This window comes from Chiloscyllium plagiosum, unplaced genomic scaffold (assembly GCF_037043375.1).
Source record: "Chiloscyllium plagiosum isolate Xiang-an unplaced genomic scaffold, Cpla_swu_hap1 HiC_scaffold_38, whole genome shotgun sequence".
In the NCBI taxonomy this organism is placed as follows: Eukaryota; Metazoa; Chordata; class Chondrichthyes; order Orectolobiformes; family Hemiscylliidae; genus Chiloscyllium; species Chiloscyllium plagiosum.
In genome coordinates, this window is record NW_028270176.1 from 24,928,948 (window position 1) to 24,947,941 (window position 18,994).

The 18,994-nt window shown below is 52.0% G+C and overlaps 1 protein-coding gene across 2 annotated transcripts in view; it reads left to right on the forward strand.

Moving 5' to 3' along the window:
* The first annotated feature begins 2,491 nt into the window (after positions 1-2,491).
* The window catches only part of LOC122546290 (transcobalamin-1), a 118,868-nt gene continuing 102,365 nt past the window's right edge, over positions 2,492-18,994 (forward strand). The window contains exons 1-4 of one of the 2 annotated variants that reach the window (XM_087981052.1): positions 2,492-2,776; positions 9,288-9,479; positions 11,576-11,725; positions 14,588-14,743. In XM_087981052.1, coding sequence (XP_087837178.1) covers positions 2,713-2,776; positions 9,288-9,479; positions 11,576-11,725; positions 14,588-14,743 — 562 coding nt within the window. In that variant the 5' untranslated portion in view covers positions 2,492-2,712. Of the gene's footprint in view, positions 2,777-3,723; positions 3,957-9,287; positions 9,480-11,575; positions 11,726-14,587; positions 14,744-18,994 lie in introns of those variants that run through there. The other variant, XM_087981053.1, reaches the window with a different exon arrangement.

Below are 18,994 nucleotides of genomic sequence, written 5' to 3' on the forward strand. Positions count from 1 at the left end.
CTCCAACCGCAACAAGGACAGAATGCCCCTGGTGCTCACCTTCCACCCTACCAACCTTCGCATAAACCAAATCATCCGCCAACATTTCCACCACCTCCAAACAGACCCCACCACCAGGGATATATTTCCCTCCCCACCCCTTTCCGCCTTCCGCAAAGACCGTTCCCTCCGTGACTACCTGGTCAGGTCCACGCCCCCCTACGACCCACCCTCCCATCCTGGCACTTTCCCCTGCCACCGCAGGAACTGTAAAACCTGCACCCACACCACCTCCCTCACCTCTATCCAAGGCCCTAAAGGAGCCTTCCACATCCATCAAAGTTTTACCTGCACATCCACTAATATCATTCATTGTATCTGTTGCTCCCGATGCTGTCTCCTCTACATTGGGGAGACTGGGCGCCTCCTAGCAGAGCGCTTTAGGGAACATCTCTGGGACACCCGCACCAATCAACCACACCGCCCCGTGGCTCAACATTTCAACTCCCCCTCCCACTCTGCCGAGGACAGGCAGGTCCTGGGCCTCCTTCACTGCCGCTCCCTCACCACCAGACGCCTGGAGGAAGAACGCCTCATCTTCTGCCTCGGAACACTTCAACCCCAGGGCATCAATGTGGATTTCAACAGTTTCCTCATTTCCCCTTCCCCCACCTCACCCCAGTTTCTAACCTCCAGCTCAACACTGTCCCCTTGACTTGTCCGGACTTGTCCGACCTGCCCAGCTCCTTTTCCACCTATCCACTCCACCCTCTCCTCCCTGACCTACCACCTTCATCCCCTCCCCCACTCACCCATTGTACTCTGCTACTTTCTCCCCACCCCCACCCTCCTCTAGCTTATCTCTCCACGCTTCAGGCTCACTACCTTTATTCCTGATGAAGGGCTTTTGCCCGAAATGTCGATTTTGCCTGTCCTCGGATGCTGCCTGAATTGCTGTGCTCTTCCAGCACCACTGATCCAGAATCTGGTTTCCAGCATCTGCAGTCATTGTTTTTACCTCGTTGATTAAACGAACACAGGCTGGTGACAAAAATCCTGTAATCCACCCGATTTGTTCACAAGATTAACCCCCACCTGAGTGCAGGCCTGGTTCCTTTACACCAGTTTTTGCAGAATGAACACGCCGACACGTGTGTGTGTGTGTGTGTGTGTGTGTCTGCCTCTGGGTGACTTGTGGGTGTCTGTCTGCTTCACCTGTGTTTGTACATTCTGTGTAAGTGTTGGCATGTGCACCTGTTCGTGTCCACACATTCACTTTTGCTGTCTACCTCTGACGACAAACATTCCCCCAGCATTTTGTCCCATTCCTACCTCAGTCTACTATTAAGCCTCACTGGCATGCTTCACTGGAAACAAATTTGGGACGCGCTCCTCAAAAGTTAAATATTTTATCGAAGTACCCACGATTCCTCATGCAAACCAATACATCCTGTGTCGGTGCTGAGGGAGCTCCGCACTGTCGGAGGGTCAGTGCTGAGGATGCACCGTACTGTGGGAGAGTCAGTGCTGAGGGAGTGCCGCACTGTCGGAGGGTCAGTGCTGAGGGAGTGGGCACTGTCGGAGGGTCAGTGCTGAGGGAGTGGGCACTGTCGGAGGGTCAGTGCTGAGGGAGTGGGCCCTGTCGGAGGGTCAGTGCTGAGGGAGTGGGCCCTGTCGGAGGGTCAGTGCTGAGGGAGTGGGCACTGTCGGAGGGTCAGTGCTGAGGGAGTGGGCACTGTCGGAGGGTCAGTGCTGAGGGAGTGGGCACTGTCGGAGGGTCAGTGCTGAGCTCATGCTGCATATCTCAGATTTCCATCATTCAAGATGAGATTTTGAACCTAAACCCCGTCTATTTAATAAATCCCGGCCAGTCAGCAATGCCCACTTCCCAGCCATGAATTTTGAGGATGAACATCAAATCTCCTGTGTTCCCATCTCTCAGAAAATCTGCGGCACAGGTCTAACCAGTGTGTTGTGTCTGAATATGATTTTCTTCCTGAAGAAGAGAACAAGTAACAAAGAAAATGTACAGCCCAGGAACAGGCCCTTCGGCCCTCCAAGGCTGTGATCCAAATCCACTGTGTAAACGTATCACCCGATTCCGAAGGGTTCTGTATCCGTCTGCGCCCCACCTAAATGACCAAAGTAAATGTTGTTCGTGAAGCCGGCATCTGATCGATATCAGATTGGTGTTTGTGGGATCATGCTGTGCAGAAATGGGTTGCTGCTTTTCCTGGAATACAACAGTTGATGCCAGTAAAGCAATCCCTTTGTTTGGAAATGTGTATGAGACCATCGCTGAAGCTCCCCCCCTCCCTCTCTCTCTCTCTCTCTCTCTCTCCCTCTCTCCTCTCCCTCCCTGGTTCCATTGCTGTCCACCAATAGAAATGGCTGTTAATTATAGCCTGAAGTGGCCCCTCCCAGTTGCCGGTCTGGTTCTGGGTGGATCGATTAAATATTGCCCAACATCTGGGCAAGATGCTAATTTCTTTGAATGCTCCTTCTGCCTTTCAGTAAATACATTGGGCAATCCTTAGGATCTAGTTTCAGTGAGATTTCAGCTCTTCCTTGTGGTGTGTTGCTCATCGTCTCAATAACAGGGCATTGAGTCACTTTGGGCTACTTCTGGCTGAAATATTTCAAAAGCACACACTGTCTCGTACGCTGGCTGAAGGAAAACACTCAGCAGGAATCCCTGTGCCTTGTTTGCGGCCGGTCCTGTCTTCCTCCACAATGGTCAAGCTGACCCCCTGCACACTGCTGCCGCTGTTGTTCCTGCCCTCTCTGGTTGGTGCCTGTAAGTGAACTGCCCTTTGACTGTGTCTCTCTCTCTCTCTATCACCATCCTTCACCCCCTCTGTTTCCTCTCCTGCGCTGTATCTGAGAGCTGCTGCCTCTCTCAACTCTTGCCCTTTCTCAACCAATTGCTTCCTCTCTGAGTTCCACCCTTCTGTGCTCTCTCTCCCCACTTTGTCACACTCTCTCTCTCCCTCCTTGCCTCTGTCCTGACTCTGTGAATTGTTCCTTCACCCTTTGTTGTTCCTCCTGCAGTGTCACGAGATCTGTCTGCGTTTCCATCCACTGCCTTTCTCTGCTGTCCTCTCAAACCTCTTTCTCTCACTCTGTCTGACTTGCTCTATGTCCTACCATCTTTTCTCTCTCTCTCTCTGTCACTCTCTCTTCCTCTATCAGTTTCTCTGTAGCTGACTCTCTCTGTCTCTCTCTGTGTCACTCTCTCTTCCCTCTATCAGTTTCTCTGTCGCTGCCTCTCTCTCTCTCTCTGTCACTCTCTCTTCCCTCTATCAGTTTCTCTGTAGCTGCCTCTCTCTCTCTCTCTCTGTCACTCTCTCTTCCTCTATCAGTTTCTCTGTAGCTGCCTCTCTCTCTCTCTCTCTGTGTCACTCTCTCTTCCCTCTATCCGTTTCTCTGTCGCTGCCTCTCTCTCTCTGTCACTCTCTCTTCCCTCTATCAGTTTCTCTGTAGCTGCCTCTCTCTCTCTCTCTGTCACTCTCTCTTCCTCTATCAGTTTCTCTGTCGCTGCCTCTCTCTCTCTCTCTGTCACTCTCTCTTCCCTCTATCAGTTTCTCTGTCGCTGCCTCTCTCTCTCTCTGTCACTCTCTCTTCCTCTATCAGTTTCTCTGTCGCTGCCTCTCTCTCTCTCTGTCACTCTCTCTTCCCTCTATCAGTTTCTCTGTAGCTGCCTCTCTCTCTCTCTCTGTCACTCTCTCTTCCTCTATCAGTTTCTCTGTAGCTGCCTCTCTCTCTCTCTCTCTGTCACTCTCTCTTCCCTCTATCAGTTTCTCTGTAGCTGCATCTCTCTCTCTCTCTCTATCTTCCCTCTATCAGTTTCTCTGTAGCTACCACTCAACCATCCATCTCTCTCTTTCTCTCTCTCTCTCTCTCTCTCTCTGTGCAGCTCTCAGTCTCTGGAAACAAGGATGGAATATGTGTGTGAATGAGTGTACGTGGATATACAGGTGATGTGCAAACATACAAGTCATTCTTAACGATAATGTACCTCATCCACCGACTCAATACTGAGACTGGGTGGTTTCGGATGTGGTATTACCAACATTGGCTAGTTTTTATTGCCAATCACTAATTCCCGATGACAGGATCACATTCCTATATTGCTACCGTCCATGTGGATAGACCCTCAGTGCCCTGAGAGAGGGAATTCCAGGATACTGACCCAGCTATACTGAAGGAACAGCGATATGTTTCCAAGTTGGGATGGTGAGGGGATCGGAGGGGAATCTGCAGGGAGTGGTGTTCCCATGTATTGCAACTCTTGTCTTCCTACATGGAAGTGGCCGTGGGTGTGGAAGGTGCTGTCGAAGAAGCCTTGGGGAGTGTCTGCAGAGTGTCTTGTAGATGGTACACACTGCTGTTACTGAGCGTCGGTGGGGGGAGGGAGGGGATGGTACACACTGCTGTTACTGAGCGTCGGTGGGTGGGAGGGGATGGTACACACTGCTGTTACTGAGCGTCGGTGGGGGGAGGGAGGGGATGGTACACACTGCTGTTACTGAGCGTCGGTGGGGGGAGGGAGGGGATGGTACACACTGCTGTTACTGAGCGTCGGTGGGTGGGAGGGGATGGTACACACTGCTGTTACTGAGCGTCGGTGGGGGGAGGGAGGGGATGGTACACACTGCTGTTACTGAGCGTCGGTGGGGGGAGGGAGGGGATGGTACACACTGCTGTTACTGAGGGTCGGTGGGGGGAGGGAGGGGATGGTACACACTGCTGTTACTGAGCGTCGGTGGGGGTAGGGAGGGGATGGTACACACTGCTGTTACTGAGCGTCGGTGGGGGGAGGGAGGGGATGGTACACACTGCTGTTACTGAGCGTCAGTGGGGGGAGGGAGGGGATGGTACACACTGCTGTTACTGAGGGTCGGTGGGGGGAGGGAGGGGATGGTACACACTGCTGTTACTGAGGGTCGGTGGGGGGAGGGAGGGGATGGTACACACTGCTGTTACTGAGCGTCGGTGGGGGGGGGGAGGGGATGGTACACACTGCTGTTACTGAGCGTCGGTGGGGGGAGGGAGGGGATGGTACACACTGCTGTTACTGAGCATCGGTGGGGGGAGGGAGGGGATGGTACACACTGCTGTTACTGAGTGTCGGGGGAGGGAGGGGATGGTACACACTGCTGTTACTGAGCGTCGGTGGGGGGAGGGAGGGGATGGTACACACTGCTGTTACTGAGTGTCGGTGGGGGGAGGGAGGGGATGGTACACACTGCTGTTACTGAGCGTCGGTGGGGGGAGGGAGGGGATGGTACACACTGCTGTTACTGAGCGTCGGTGGGGGGAGGGAGGGGATGGTACACACTGCTGTTACTGAGCATCGGTGGGGGGAGGGAGGGGATGGTACACACTGCTGTTACTGAGTGTCGGGGGAGGGAGGGGATGGTACACACTGCTGTTACTGAGCGTCGGTGGGGGGAGGGAGGGGATGGTACACACTGCTGTTACTGAGCGTCGGTGGGGGAGAGTGGGGATGGTACACACTGCTGTTACTGAGCGTCGGTGGGGGGAGGGAGGGGATGGTACACACTGCTGTTACTGAGCGTCGGTGGGGGGAGGGAGGGGATGGTACACACTGCTGTTACTGAGCGTCGGTAGGGGGAGGGAGGGGATGGTACACACTGCTGTTACTGAGCGTCGGTGGGGGGAGGGAGGGGATGGTACACACTGCTGTTACTGAGCGTCGGTGGGGGGGGAGGGAGGGGATGGTACACACTGCTGTTACTGAGCGTCGGTGGGGGGAGAGTGGGGATGGTACACACTGCTGTTACTGAGCGTCGGTGGGGGGGAGGGAGGGGATGGTACACACTGCTGTTACTGAGTGTCAGTGGGGGGAGGGAGGGGATGGTACACACTGCTGTTACTGAGCGTCGGTGGGGGGAGGGAGGGGATGGTACACACTGCTGTTACTGAGCGTCGGTGGGGGGAGGGAGGGGATGGTACACACTGCTGTTACTGAGCGTCGGTGGGGGGAAGGAGGGGATGGTACACACTGCTGTTACTGAGCGTCGGTGGGGGGAGGGAGGGGATGGTACACACTGCTGTTACTGAGCGTCGGTGGGGGGGGAGGGAGGGGATGGTACACACTGCTGTTACTGAGCGTCGGTGGGGGGAGGGAGGGGATGGTACACACTGCTGTTACTGAGCGTCGGTGGGGGGGAGGGAGGGGATGGTACACACTGCTGTTACTGAGCGTCGGTGGGGGGAGGGAGGGGATGGTACACACTGCTGTTACTGAGCGTCGGTGGGGGGGAGGGAGGGGATGGTACACACTGCTGTTACTGAGCGTCGGTGGGGGAGAGGGAGGGGATGGTACACACTGCTGTTACTGAGCGTCGGTGGGGGGAGAGTGGGGATGGTACACACTGCTGTTACTGATCGTCGGTGGGTGGGAGGGAGGGGATGGTACACACTGCTGTTACTGAGCGTCGGTGGGTGGGAGGGAGGGGATGGTACACACTGCTGTTACTGAGCGTCGGTGGGGGGAGGGAGGGGATGGTACACACTGCTGTTACTGAGCGTCGGTGGGGGCAGGGAGGGGATGGTACACACTGCTGTTACTGAGTGTCGGTGGGGGGTGGGAGGGGATGGTACACACTGCTGTTACTGAGCGTCGGTGGGGGGAGGGAGGGGATGGTACACACTACTGTTACTGAGCGTCGGTGGGGGGAGGGAGGGGATGGTACACACTGCTGTTACTGAGCGTCGGTGGGTGGGAGGGAGGGGATGGTACACACTGCTGTTACTGAGCGTCGGTGGGGGGAGGGAGGGGATGGTACACACTGCTGTTACTGAGCGTCGGTGGGGGCAGGGAGGGGATGGTACACACTGCTGTTACTGAGTGTCGGTGGGGGGTGGGAGGGGATGGTACACACTGCTGTTACTGAGCGTCGGTGGGGGGAGGGAGGGGATGGTACACACTACTGTTACTGAGCGTCGGTGGGGGGAGGGAGGGGATGGTACACACTGCTGTTACTGAGCGTCGGTGGGGGGGTGGGGGAGGGAATGTTTGTGGGTGTGGGGCCAGTCAAGTGACTGTTCTGTCCCTGGATGGTGTTGAGCTTCTTGAGTGATGTTGGAGCTGCCCAGCTGAGGGCAAGTTGGGGGTTTTCCCTCACACTGCTGGCGTGTACCTTGTAGATGGTGGGACAGGCTTTGGGGAGTCAGGAGAGGAGTTACTTTCTGCATCTGACCTGTTTTTGTCGCTTCTGTGTTTAAATAGAGACAAAAAAAACATAGATTCTGGAAGCGACAGTAAACAGGCAGAAGGCTGAGAGAACACAGCAAGCCAGGCAGCATCAAGAGGGACAGGCAGGAGGCTGGGGGAACACAGCAAGCCAGGCAGCATCAGGAGGAACAGGCAGGAGGCTGGGGGAACACAGCAAGGCAGGCATCATCAGGTGGAACAGGCAGGAGGCTGGGGGAACACAGCAAGGCAGGCATCATCAGGAGGGACAGGTAGGAGGCTGGGAGGACACAGCAAGCCAGGCAGCATCAGGAGGGACAGGCAGGAGGCTGGGAGGACACAGCAAGGCAGGCAGCATCAGGAGGGACAGGCAGGAGGCTGGGAGGAACACAGCAAGCCAGGCAGCATCAGGAGGGACAGGCAGGAGGCTGGGAGGAACACAGCAAGGCAGGCAGCATCAGGAGGGACAGGCAGGAGGCTGGGAGAACACAGCAAGGCAGGCAGCACCAGGAGGGACAGGCAGGAGGCTGGGAGGACACAGCAAGGCAGGCAGCATCAGGAGGGACAGGCAGGAGGCTGGGAGGACACAGCAAGGCAGGCAGCACCAGGAGGGACAGGCAGGAGGCTGGGGGAACACAGGAAGGCAGGCAGCATCAGGAGGGACAGGCAGGAGGCTGAGGGGACACAGCAAGGCAGGCAGCATCAGGAGGTGGAGAAGTGAACGTTTCGGGTGTGACTCTTCGGGATCTGGCGAGATTCTTCTCTCACTGGTCAGAGTCATTACTTCACATGAAATCCTGAGGGAGTGACAGCCAGTGATGAAGCAGCTGTAGAAGATTGTGAATCGAATATTCCTGTTTCCTAAGGCAATCCTGCATTTATGAACTCAAACAGGAATAGTTGGCATCTGGTCAGTGTATGTGTGTCTGCCTCCCATTCCAGCCCCACGTTCATTAGAGATTGGCTTCACTATTATCTAGGCTACGGGGAGGGAGGGAGTCAGATTCTATTGGGAAATTTTGCAGGGCTGTGGGGAAAGAGCAGGACAGTGGGATTAGTTTGGGATTGATAAAGGGCCAGGGGGAGAATGCGGAGCAGTGGGATTAGTTTGAGATTGAGACAGGGCTATGAGAGAGTGCGGAGCAGTGGGATTAATTTGGGATTGATACAGGGCTACGGGGAAAGAGCTGAATGGTAGGATGAGTTTGGGGATAGATACAGGGCTATAGGGATAAAGCAGGACACTGGGATTAGTTTGGGATTGAGACAGGGCTGTGGGGAGGGAGTGGGGCAGTAGGATTGGTTTGGGATTGATACAGGGCTGTGGTGGGGCAGTGGGGCAGTGGGATTGATTTGAGATTGATACAGGGCTGTGGGGAGGGAGTGGGGCAGTGGGATTGGTTTGAGATTGATACAGGGCTGTGGTGAGTGGGACAGTGGGATTGGTTTGAGATTGATACAGGGCTGTGGGGAGGGAGTGGGGCAGTGGGATTGGTTTGAGATTGATACAGGGCTGTGGGGAGGGAGTGGGGCAGTGGGATTGGTTTGGGATTGATACAGGGCTGTGGGCAGTGGGGCAGTGGGATTGGTTTGGGATTGATACAGGGCTGTGGGCAGTGGGGCAGTGGGATTGGTTTGGGATTGATACAGGGCTGTGGGCAGTGGGGCAGTGGGATTGGTTTGAGATTGATACAGGGCTGTGGGGAGGCAGTGGGGCAGTGGGATTGGTTTGGGATTGATACCGGGCTGTGGGGAGGGAGTGGGGCAGTGGGATTGGTTTGGGATTGATACAGGGCTGTGGGGAGGGAGTGGGGCAGTGGGATTGGTTTGGGATTGATACAGGGCTGTGGGGAGGGAGTGGGACAGTGGGATTGGTTTGGGATTGATACCGGGAATTGGGGAGGGAGTGGGACAGTGGGATTAGGTTGGGATTATTTCCAGGCCTTGGGGAGATGGAATGACTCTGTAAGGTGAGTGGCACAGTTCCAGTTGGTCAGGTGACCCCTCTCTTTTGCCCACCTGCACTCCACATCGTGACCGTTGAGGACTGATTCCCCCTTTTCTCTCTCTCGCTCTCCTTGTTCAGGCCTGCCCGAGTCAGAGAGGGGAACTCTCGAGTCCGTGCTGAGGGTCATGCTTCAGTCAGTGAACTCCAGTGAGGGAGCCCCGAACCCCAGCGTCCACATTGCCTTACGCCTGGCCCGGGACCACCACTTGCCCACAGAGGAAGTGCTCCTCCAACAGCTGAAGATGTCTGCTGTCCAGAAAGTGAAGCTCGGTACGTCCTGGGAATCCGGGGGGAAGGCAGCTTGACTGAACACGGGTTCAGTCCATTGGGCCCATCTGCTCCGTGCTGGGATTTGTCATTCACACTAAACCACCTCTTATCCAATCCCACCATCAAATCCTCCCCTTCGCTATATCAAGGTGAAAATCCGTCAGGAATGATATAATAGGCTGGGAATCTGTATCCACCTGGAATACAGGACATCAACAGATGCTCCAATCTTTAAAAGATTAAGAGCTATTCCCCCCGCCTTTATGCTTATTCCATGCCCCTGTATCAATCTCAAACCAATCCCACTGCCCCACTCCCTCCCCACAGCCCGGTATCAATCCCAAACCAATCCCACTGCCCCACTCCCTCCCCACAGCCCGGTATCAATCTCTAACCAATCCCACTGCCCCACTCCCTCCCCACAGCCATGTGTCCATCTCAAACCAATCCCACTGCCCCACTCCCTCCCCACAGCCCAGTATCAATCCCAAACCAATCCCACTGCCCCACTCCCTCCCCACAGCCCTGTATCAATCCCAAACCAATCCCACTGCCCCACTCCCTCCCCACAGCCATGTGTCCATCTCAAACCAATCCCACTGCCCCACTCCCTCCCCACAGCCCGGTATCAATCCCAAACTAATCCCACTGCCCCACTCCCTCCCCACAGCCCGGTATCAATCTCACACCAATCCCACTGCCCCACTCCCTCCCCTCAGCCATGTGTCCATCTCAAACCAATCCCACTGCCCCACTCCCTCCCCACAGCCCTGTAGCAATCCCAAACCAATCCCACTGCCCCACTCCCTCCCCACAGCCATGTGTCCATCTCAAACCAATCCCACTGCCCCACTCCCTCCCCACAGCCATGTGTCCATCTCAAACCAATCCCACTGCCCCACTCCCTCCCCACAGCCCTGTATCAATCCCAAACCAATCCCACTGCCCCACTCCCTCCCCACAGCCCTGTATCAATCTCTAACCAATCCCACTGCCCCACTCCCTCCCCACAGCCATGTGTCCATCTCAAACCAATCCCACTGCCCCACTCCCTCCCCACAGCCCTGTAGCAATCCCAAACCAATCCCACTGCCCCACTCCCTCCCCACAGCCCTGTAGCAATCCCAAACCAATCCCACTGCCCCACTCCCTCCCCACAGCCCTGTAGCAATCCCAAACCAATCCCACTGCCCCACTCCCTCCCCACAGCCCTGTAGCAATCCCAAACCAATCCCACTGCCCCACTCCCGGACAACATGTAGGCTGGACATTGGAAAGCGTGGCGGTTTCCTTCCCTAACTGAACCTGGTGGCTTTTTCCCAATGATTGACGATGATTTCATTAAATGCCCGCCATTAAATGCAGGGTCTTTTTTGAAACTGAAATTAAATATACTGTGGGGGGATTTGAATCCCCGGCCCTCAGAACATTGCCTCGATTAAATGATAATGCCACTGAGCCGTCACCTCACAAGGATCCTGTCGGGCAGGCCTTGAGAAGACCAGAGAATCCCTACAGTCCTGGAAGAGGCCACTAGGGCCATCAGGTCTGCACTGAAGGCCATCCCACCCAGACCGTATCCCTGGAACCCTACATTCCCCATGGCTAATCCACCCAGCCTGCATATCCCTGGGCTGGAGGAGGGAACCTACGCAGTCCCTGGATGAACATGCAAACTCCACACGGACAGTCACTCGAGGCTGGAATCGAACTTGTGTCCCTGGTGCTGAGGTAGAAGCGCTAATCACTGAGTCCCCATGGTTACATGGCTGAGCCCACAGCCCTGAACTATTGGGATGACAAGCAGGAAGAAATCCAACTGGGGAGCCCGGGGAGAAGACTTCCCCCTGGATGAGGAGGGGGGACGGGGAGGGGAATGTGGATCTGCCTCCCACAGGGAATGCTCCAGGTTAATAATCTTGATTCATTTGAAAGGGGAGGGGGACGTTGGCTGAGCACATGAAGGACGTCAGGAGCAAAAGGATCCTAGTGACCAGTGTGATGAAGAGCATGGGTAAGAGGTTCCCATCCTCATGATGGGCCAAACGGCCTGTTGCGATGATTTCTCAGTATGTTTACTCTTCTTCACCAATCAGGTGACAACTTCTCCTCAGGTTTGGTCGCTCTGTACTCCCTGGCCATCGCTGCGTCGTGCAACAATCCCGCCAACGTCTCCTACAAAGAGGACAGGATTGACCTTATCGAGATACTGCAGGAGAAATTAACTGAGGAAATCAAACACATTGGTAAATATCACCAAATATTAACATGCTGGGAGCCTGCACACCCCTCAATTTCCATTGAATGCTCTCTCCACACTCTCCCCATCACCCACTCCCAGAACAGGCCTAGATCCTATGGGGATTTCTGCTACAAAGCTGAAAACTATCCTGAGCTCCCTCTACATGGCAGAATCTCTAGAGTGCAGCAAGAGGACATTGAGTCTCTACCCACCCTCTGAAGAGCATCCCAGACCCAGTACTTCACCTAACCCATTTAGTCAGCACATCCCTGGGCACTATGGGACAGTTTAATATGGCCAATCCCACCCTAACCTACACATCGCTGGGCACTATGGGACAATTTAGCATGGTCGATCCACCCTAACCTACACATCTTTGGACTGTGAGGGGAAACCCACGCAGACACAGGGAGACCATGCAAACTTCACACAGACAGTCGCCCGAGGGTGGGATTGAACCTTGGTCCCTGGCGCTGTGAGGCAGCAATGCTAACCACTGAGCCACCGTGCTGCCCCAAATATCTAGAGTTCCTGAATCATTCCCATAAGCACTTTCAGAGATAGATGGAGTCATGCAAGCCATCTCTGTCTCATTCATTTATGCTCTCTGTCTGTCTCTAGCTCTTTCTGACTCCAGCTCTTAAATCAAGGACATTTTAAAAATTTCTGTATTCTCTGTTATAATCCTGAACTTTATTTATGATTCTCCATCCAAGTCTGTAACAAGCACTTAAGTATTCTGTGTCGAGAGTGTGGTGCTGGAGAAGCACAGCAGGTCAGATAGCATCCGAGGAGCAGGAGAATCAACATTTCAGGCCAGAGCCCTTCATCAGGAATGAGGCTTGTGGGCTGTGGGGGCTGAGAGATAAATGGGAGGGGGAATGGGGTTGGGAGGTTGGTAGCTGGGAATGTGATAGATCGATGAAGGTGTGGGAGAAGGTGGCAAGTCGGAGAGGAGGGTGGAGCGGATAGATGGGAAAGACGGACAGGTCAAGAGGGCGGTGCCAAGTTGGAGGCTTGGGACTGGGATAAGGTGTGGGGAGGGGAAATGAGGAAACTGGTTGATTCCACATTAATCCTGTGTGCTTGCAGGGTCCCAAGGCGGAATATGAGGCATTCTTCCTCCAGGTATCGGGTGGTTAAGGTGGGGGAGGCCCAGGATCTGCATGCCCTTGGTGGAGTGAGAGGGGGAGTTGAAGTGTTCAGCCACGGGGCGGTGGGGTTGGTTGGTGCGGGTGTCCCAGAGATGCTCTCTGAAACAATCCGCAAGTTGGTGTCCTGTCTCCCTGATGTAGAGGACACCACACTGTGTGCAACAGGTACAGTAGATGACGTAGTGGAAGTGCAGGTAAATGTATGTTGGATGTGGGAGGATCTTTTTGGGCCGTGGATGGAGATGAGGGGAGTGATGTGGGCACAGGTTTTGCACTTCCTGTGGTGGCAGGGAAAGGTGCCAGGAGTGGGGATCTGACGAGGGAATGGTCTCTGCGAAACGCTGATAGAGGTGAGGATGGAAATGTATCCCTAGTGGTGGGATCCGTTTATAGGGGGCGGAAGTGGCGGAGGATGATGCAATATATACAGAGATTGGTGGGGTGGAAGGTGAGGACTGGGGGGCTCTGTCCTTGTTGTGTTGGGAGGAGTGGGTTCAAGGGCAGTGGAGCATGAAGTGGAGGAGATGCGTTGGAGGGCATCATCAACCACGTGGGAAGGGAAGTTGTGATCTTTAAAGAATGAGGCCATCTGGGACTTTCTGAGGGGGAATTGGTCATCCTGGGAACAGATGCGGCAGAGGCAGAGGAATTGGGAATAAGGGATGGCATTTTTACAGAAGATAGCATGGGAGGGGGTGTAGTCTAGGTAGCTGTGGGAGTCGATGGGTTAGTAGAAGATGTCCGTAGTTAGTTGGTTGCTGAGATGGTGATGGAGAGATCCAGAAGGCGGAGGGAAGTGTCTAAGATGGTCCAGGTGAATTTGAGGTTGGGGTGGAAGATGCTGGTAAAGTTGATGAACTGTTCAACCACCTCGTGGGAGTATGAGGTGGTGCTGATACAGTCATCGATATAGCAGAGGAACAGGTGGGGGGTGGTGCTGGTGTAACTGCGGAAGATGGACTGTTCCAAATACCCGACAAAGAGGCAGGCAAAGCTGGGGCCCATACAGGTGCCCATGGCTACTCCTTTGGTTTGGAGGAAGTGAGAGGATTGGAAGAGAAGTTGTTGAGGGTGAGGACCAGTCCAGCCAGGCGGATGAGGGTGTTGGTGGAGGGGTACTGGTTGGGACGGCGTGAGAGGAAGAAACGGAGGGGTTGGAGGCCTTTGTTGTGGCAGACCGATGTGTAGAGGGACTGGATGTCCATGGTGAAGATGAGGCGTTGGGGAAACGAAAATCTTGGAGGAGGTGGAGGGTGTGGGTGGAATCACGAACATGGGGGGGGGGGGGGGGGGGTGTGTACCTGGACTAAGGGGGACAGGATGGTGTCACGGTCGGCAGAGATGAGTTTGGTGGGACAGGCGCAGGTTGGGACAATGGGTTGACCGGGGCAGTCAGGTTTGTAGGCAGTAGAATCAGGTGGTACGAGGTTCACGGACAATGAGATTGGAGGCTATGGGTGGGAGATCCCCAGAGGTGATGAGATTGTGGATGGTGGAGGATACTTAAGTATTCTGTACCTAGGTACCCTGTACCTAAGATGGTGCCAAAGCAGAGACATTACAACTTTTCACTGCATTCACTCGAATGCACATGACTATAAAGGCTATTTTACTCACTTCTTCGTCGCGCACTCTCTCTGCCTTTCTGTCCCTCTGTCTGTCGTTCTCACACTGCCGGCATCCGTAACCATTGTTGATGTTGTCTTGCTTAGTGAACACCTCATTCCCTCTGACTAACTATTACCAAGTCAGTCTGGATGTGCTGACACTCTGCGTGCTAGAAAGAGAACTTCCACAAGACTCAGTCCAGACCCTCAGTGATGCAGCAATGAAGAACAAATTCAAATATGGCAAGGAATTCTCGGTTGGTAAGGATACTCTCTATTGACCCCTCTCTTTGATTGCCTACTCTCTCTGATTATCAACAGCCTTACATTATCTCCTGTCTGTGATTATCTCCTGTCTCTGATTATCTCCTGTCTGTGATTATCTCCCGTCTGTGATTATCTCCTATCTCTGATTATCTCCTGTCTCTGATTATCTCCTGTCTCTGATTATCTCCTGTCTGTGATTATCTCCTGTCTGTGATTATCTCCCGTCTGTGATTATCTCCCGTCTGTGATTATCTCCTGTCTGTGATTATCTCCTGTCTGTGATTATCTCCCGTCTGTGATTATCTCCCGTCTGTGATTATCTCCCGTCTGTGATTATCTCCTGTCTCTGATTATCTCCTGTCTGTGATTATCTCCTGTCTGTGATTATCTCCTGTCCGTGATTATCTCCTGTCTGTGATTATCTTCTGTCTGTGATTATCTCCTGTCTCTGATTATCTCCCGTCTGTGATTATCTCCCGTCTGTGATTATCTCCCGTCTGTGATTATCTCCTGTCTCTGATTATCTCCTGTCTGTGATTATCTCCTGTCCGTGATTATCTCCTGTCTCTGATTATCTTCTGTCTGTGATTATCTCCTGTCTGTGATTATCTCCTGTCCGTGATTATCTCCTGTCTGTGATTATCTCCCGTCTGTGATTATCTCCTGTCTCTGATTATCTCCCGTCTGTGATTATCTCCCGTCTGTGATTATCTTCTGCCTGTGATTATCTCCTGTCTGTGATTATCTCCCCGTCTGTGAGTATCTCCTGTCTGTGATTATCTCCTGTCTGTGCTTATCGTCTGTCTCTGATTATCTACCGTCTCTGATTATCTCCTGTATCTGATTATCTCCTGTCCGTGATTATCTCCTGTCTGTGATTATCTCCTGTATCTGATTATCTCCTGTCTGTGATTATCTCCTGTCTGTGATTATCTCCTGTATCTGATTATCTCCCGTCTGTGATTATCTCCTATCTCTGATTATCTCCTGTCTGTGATTATCTCCCGTCTGTGATTATCTCCTATCTCTGATTATCTCCTGTCTGTGATTATCTCCTGTCTCTGATTATCTCCCATCCGTGATTATCTCCCATCCGTGATTATCTCCTGTCCGTGATTATCTCCTGTCTGTGATTATCTCCTGTCTCTGATTATCTCCTGTCTCTGATTATCTCCTGTCTGTGATTATCTCCTGTCTGTGATTATCTCCTGTCTGTGATTATCTCCTGTCTGTGATTATCTCCCCGTCTGTGAGTATCTCCTGTCTGTGATTATCTCCTGTCTGTGATTATCACCCGCCTGTGATTATCTCCTGTCTGTGATTATCTCCTGTATCTGATTATCTCCTGTCTGTGATTATCTCCTGTTTGTGATTATCTCCTGTCTCTGATTATCTCCTGTCTCTGATTATCTCCTTTCTGTGATTGTCTCCTGCCTGTGATTATCTCCTATCTGTGATTATCTCCTGTCTATGATTATTTCCTGTCTGTGATTATCTCCTGTCTCTGATCATCTCCTGCCTGTGATTATCTCCCGTCCGTGATTATCTCCTGTCTGTGATTACTTCCTGTCTCTGATTATCTCTTGTCTGTGATTATCTCCTGTATCTGATTATCTCCTGTCCGTGATTATCTCCTGTCTATGATTATCTCCTGTACCTGATTATCTCCTGTCTGTGATTATCTCCTGTCTGTGATTATCTCCTGTATCTGATTATCTCCTGTCCGTGATTATCTCCTGTCTGTGATTATCTCCTGTATCTGATTATCTCCTGTCTGTGATTATCTCCTGTCTGTGATTATCTCCTGTCTGTGATTATCTCCTGTCCGTGATTATCTCCTGTCTATGATTATCTCCTGTCTCTGATTATCTCCTGTCCATGATTATCTCCTGTCTGTGATTATCTCCCGTCCGTGATTATCTCCTGTCTGTGATTACTTCCTGTCTCTGATTATCTCCTGTCTCTGATTATCTCCTGTCTCTGATTATCTCCCATCTGTGATTATCTCCTGTCTGTGATTATCTCCCGTCTGTGATTATCTCCCGTCCGTGATTATCTCCTGTCTGTGATTATCTCCTGTCTGTGATTATCTCCCATCCATGATTATCTCCTTCCTGTGATTATCTCCTGTCTCTGATTATCTCCTGTCTGTGATTATCTCCTGTCTGTTATTACCACCTGTCTGTTATTACCTCCTGTCTGTGATTATCTCCCGTCCGTGATTATCTCCTGTCCATGTTTATCTCCCATCCGTGATTATCTCCTGTCTCTGATTATCTCCTGTCTCGGATTACCTCCTGTCTCGGATTATCTCCTGTCTGTTATTACCTCCTGTCTGTGATTATCTCCTGTCTGTGATTATCTCCTGCCTGTGATTATCTCCTGCCTGTGATTATCTCCTGTCTCTGATTGTCTCCTGTCTGTGATTATCTCCCCTCCGTGATTATCTCCTGCCTGTGATTATCTCCTGACTCTGATTATTTCCTGACTATGATTATCTCCTGACTGTGATTATTCCCTGTCTGTGATTGTCTCCTGTCTGTCATTATCTCCTGTCTGTGATTATCTCCTGTCTGTGATTATCTCCTGTCTGTGATTATCTCCTGTCTCTGATTATCGTCTGTCTGTGATTCACTCCTTTCTCTGATTATCTCCTGTCTGTGATTATCTCCCGTCTGTGATTATCTCCCGTCTGTGATTATCTCCCATCTGAGATTATCTCCCGTCTGTGATTATCTCCTGTCTCTGATTATGTCCTGTCTCTGATTATCATCTGTCTGGGATTAACTCCTGTCTCTGATTATCTCCTGTCTCTGATTAACTCCCGTCTGTGATTATCTCCCGTCTGTGATTATCTCCTGTCTCTGATTATCTCCTGTCTGTGATTATCTCCCGTCTCTGATTATCTCCCGTCCGTGATTATCTCCTGCCTGTGATTATCTCCTGCCTGTGATTATCTCCTGCCTGTGATTATCTCCTGTCTCTGATTATCTCCTGACTGTGATTATCTCCTGTCTGTGATTATCCCCTATGTGTGATTATCTCCTATCTGTGATTATCTCCTGTCTGTGATTATCTCCTGTCTGTGATTATCTCCCGTCCGTGATTATCTCCTGTCCGTGATTATCTCCTGTCTGTGATTATCTCCTTTCTGTGATTGTCTCCTGTCTGTGATTATGTCCTGTCTGTTATTACCTCCTGTCTGTTATTACCTCCTGTCTGTGATTATCTCCCGTCCGTGATTATCTCCCGTCCTTGATTATCTCCTGTCCGTGATTATCTCCTGCCTGTGATTATCTCCTGCCTGTGATTATCTCCTGTCTCTGATTATCTCCTGACTGTGATTATCTCCTGTCTGTGATTATCCCCTATGTGTGATTATCTCCTGTCTGTGATTATCTCCTGTCTGTTATTACCTCCTGTCGGTGATTATCTCCTGCCTGTGATTATCTCCTGTCCGTGATTATCTCCTGTCTGTGATTATCTCCTTTCTGTGATTGTCTCCTGTCTGTGGTTATCTCCTGTCTCTGATTATCTCCTGTCTCTAATTATCATCTGTCTGGGATTAACTCCAGTCTCTGATTATCTTTGGTCTGTGATTATCTCCTGTCTCTGATTATCTCCTGTCTGTGATTATCTCCTGTCTGTGATTATCTCTGGTCTGTGATTACTTCCTGCCTGTGATTATCTCCTATCTGTGATTATTTCCTGTCTCTGATTATCTCCCATCCGTGATTATCTCCTGTCCGTGATTATCTCCTGCCTGTGATTATCTCCTGCCTGTGATTATCTCCTGTCTCGGATTATCTCCTGTCTCGGATTATCTCCTGTCTGTGATTATCTCCTGTCTGTTATTACCTCCTGTCTGTTATTACCTCCTGTCTGTGATTGTCTCCTGTCTGTGATTATCTCCCATCCGTGATTATCTCTTGCCTGTGATTATCTCCTGGCTCTGCTTATCTCCTGTCTGCGATTATCTCCTGTCCGTGATTATCTCCTGCCTGTGATTATCTCCTGACTGTGATTATCTCCTGTCTGTGATTATCCCCTGTCTGTGATTATCTCCTGTCTGCGATTATCTCCTGTCCGTGATTATCTCCTGCCTGTGATTATCTCCTGACTGTGATTATCTCCTGTCCGTGATTATCTCCTGTCTGTGATTATCTCCTGTCTGTGATTGTCTCCTGTCTGTGATTATCTCCTGTCCGTGATTATCTCCTGCCTGTGATTATCTCCTGCCTGTGA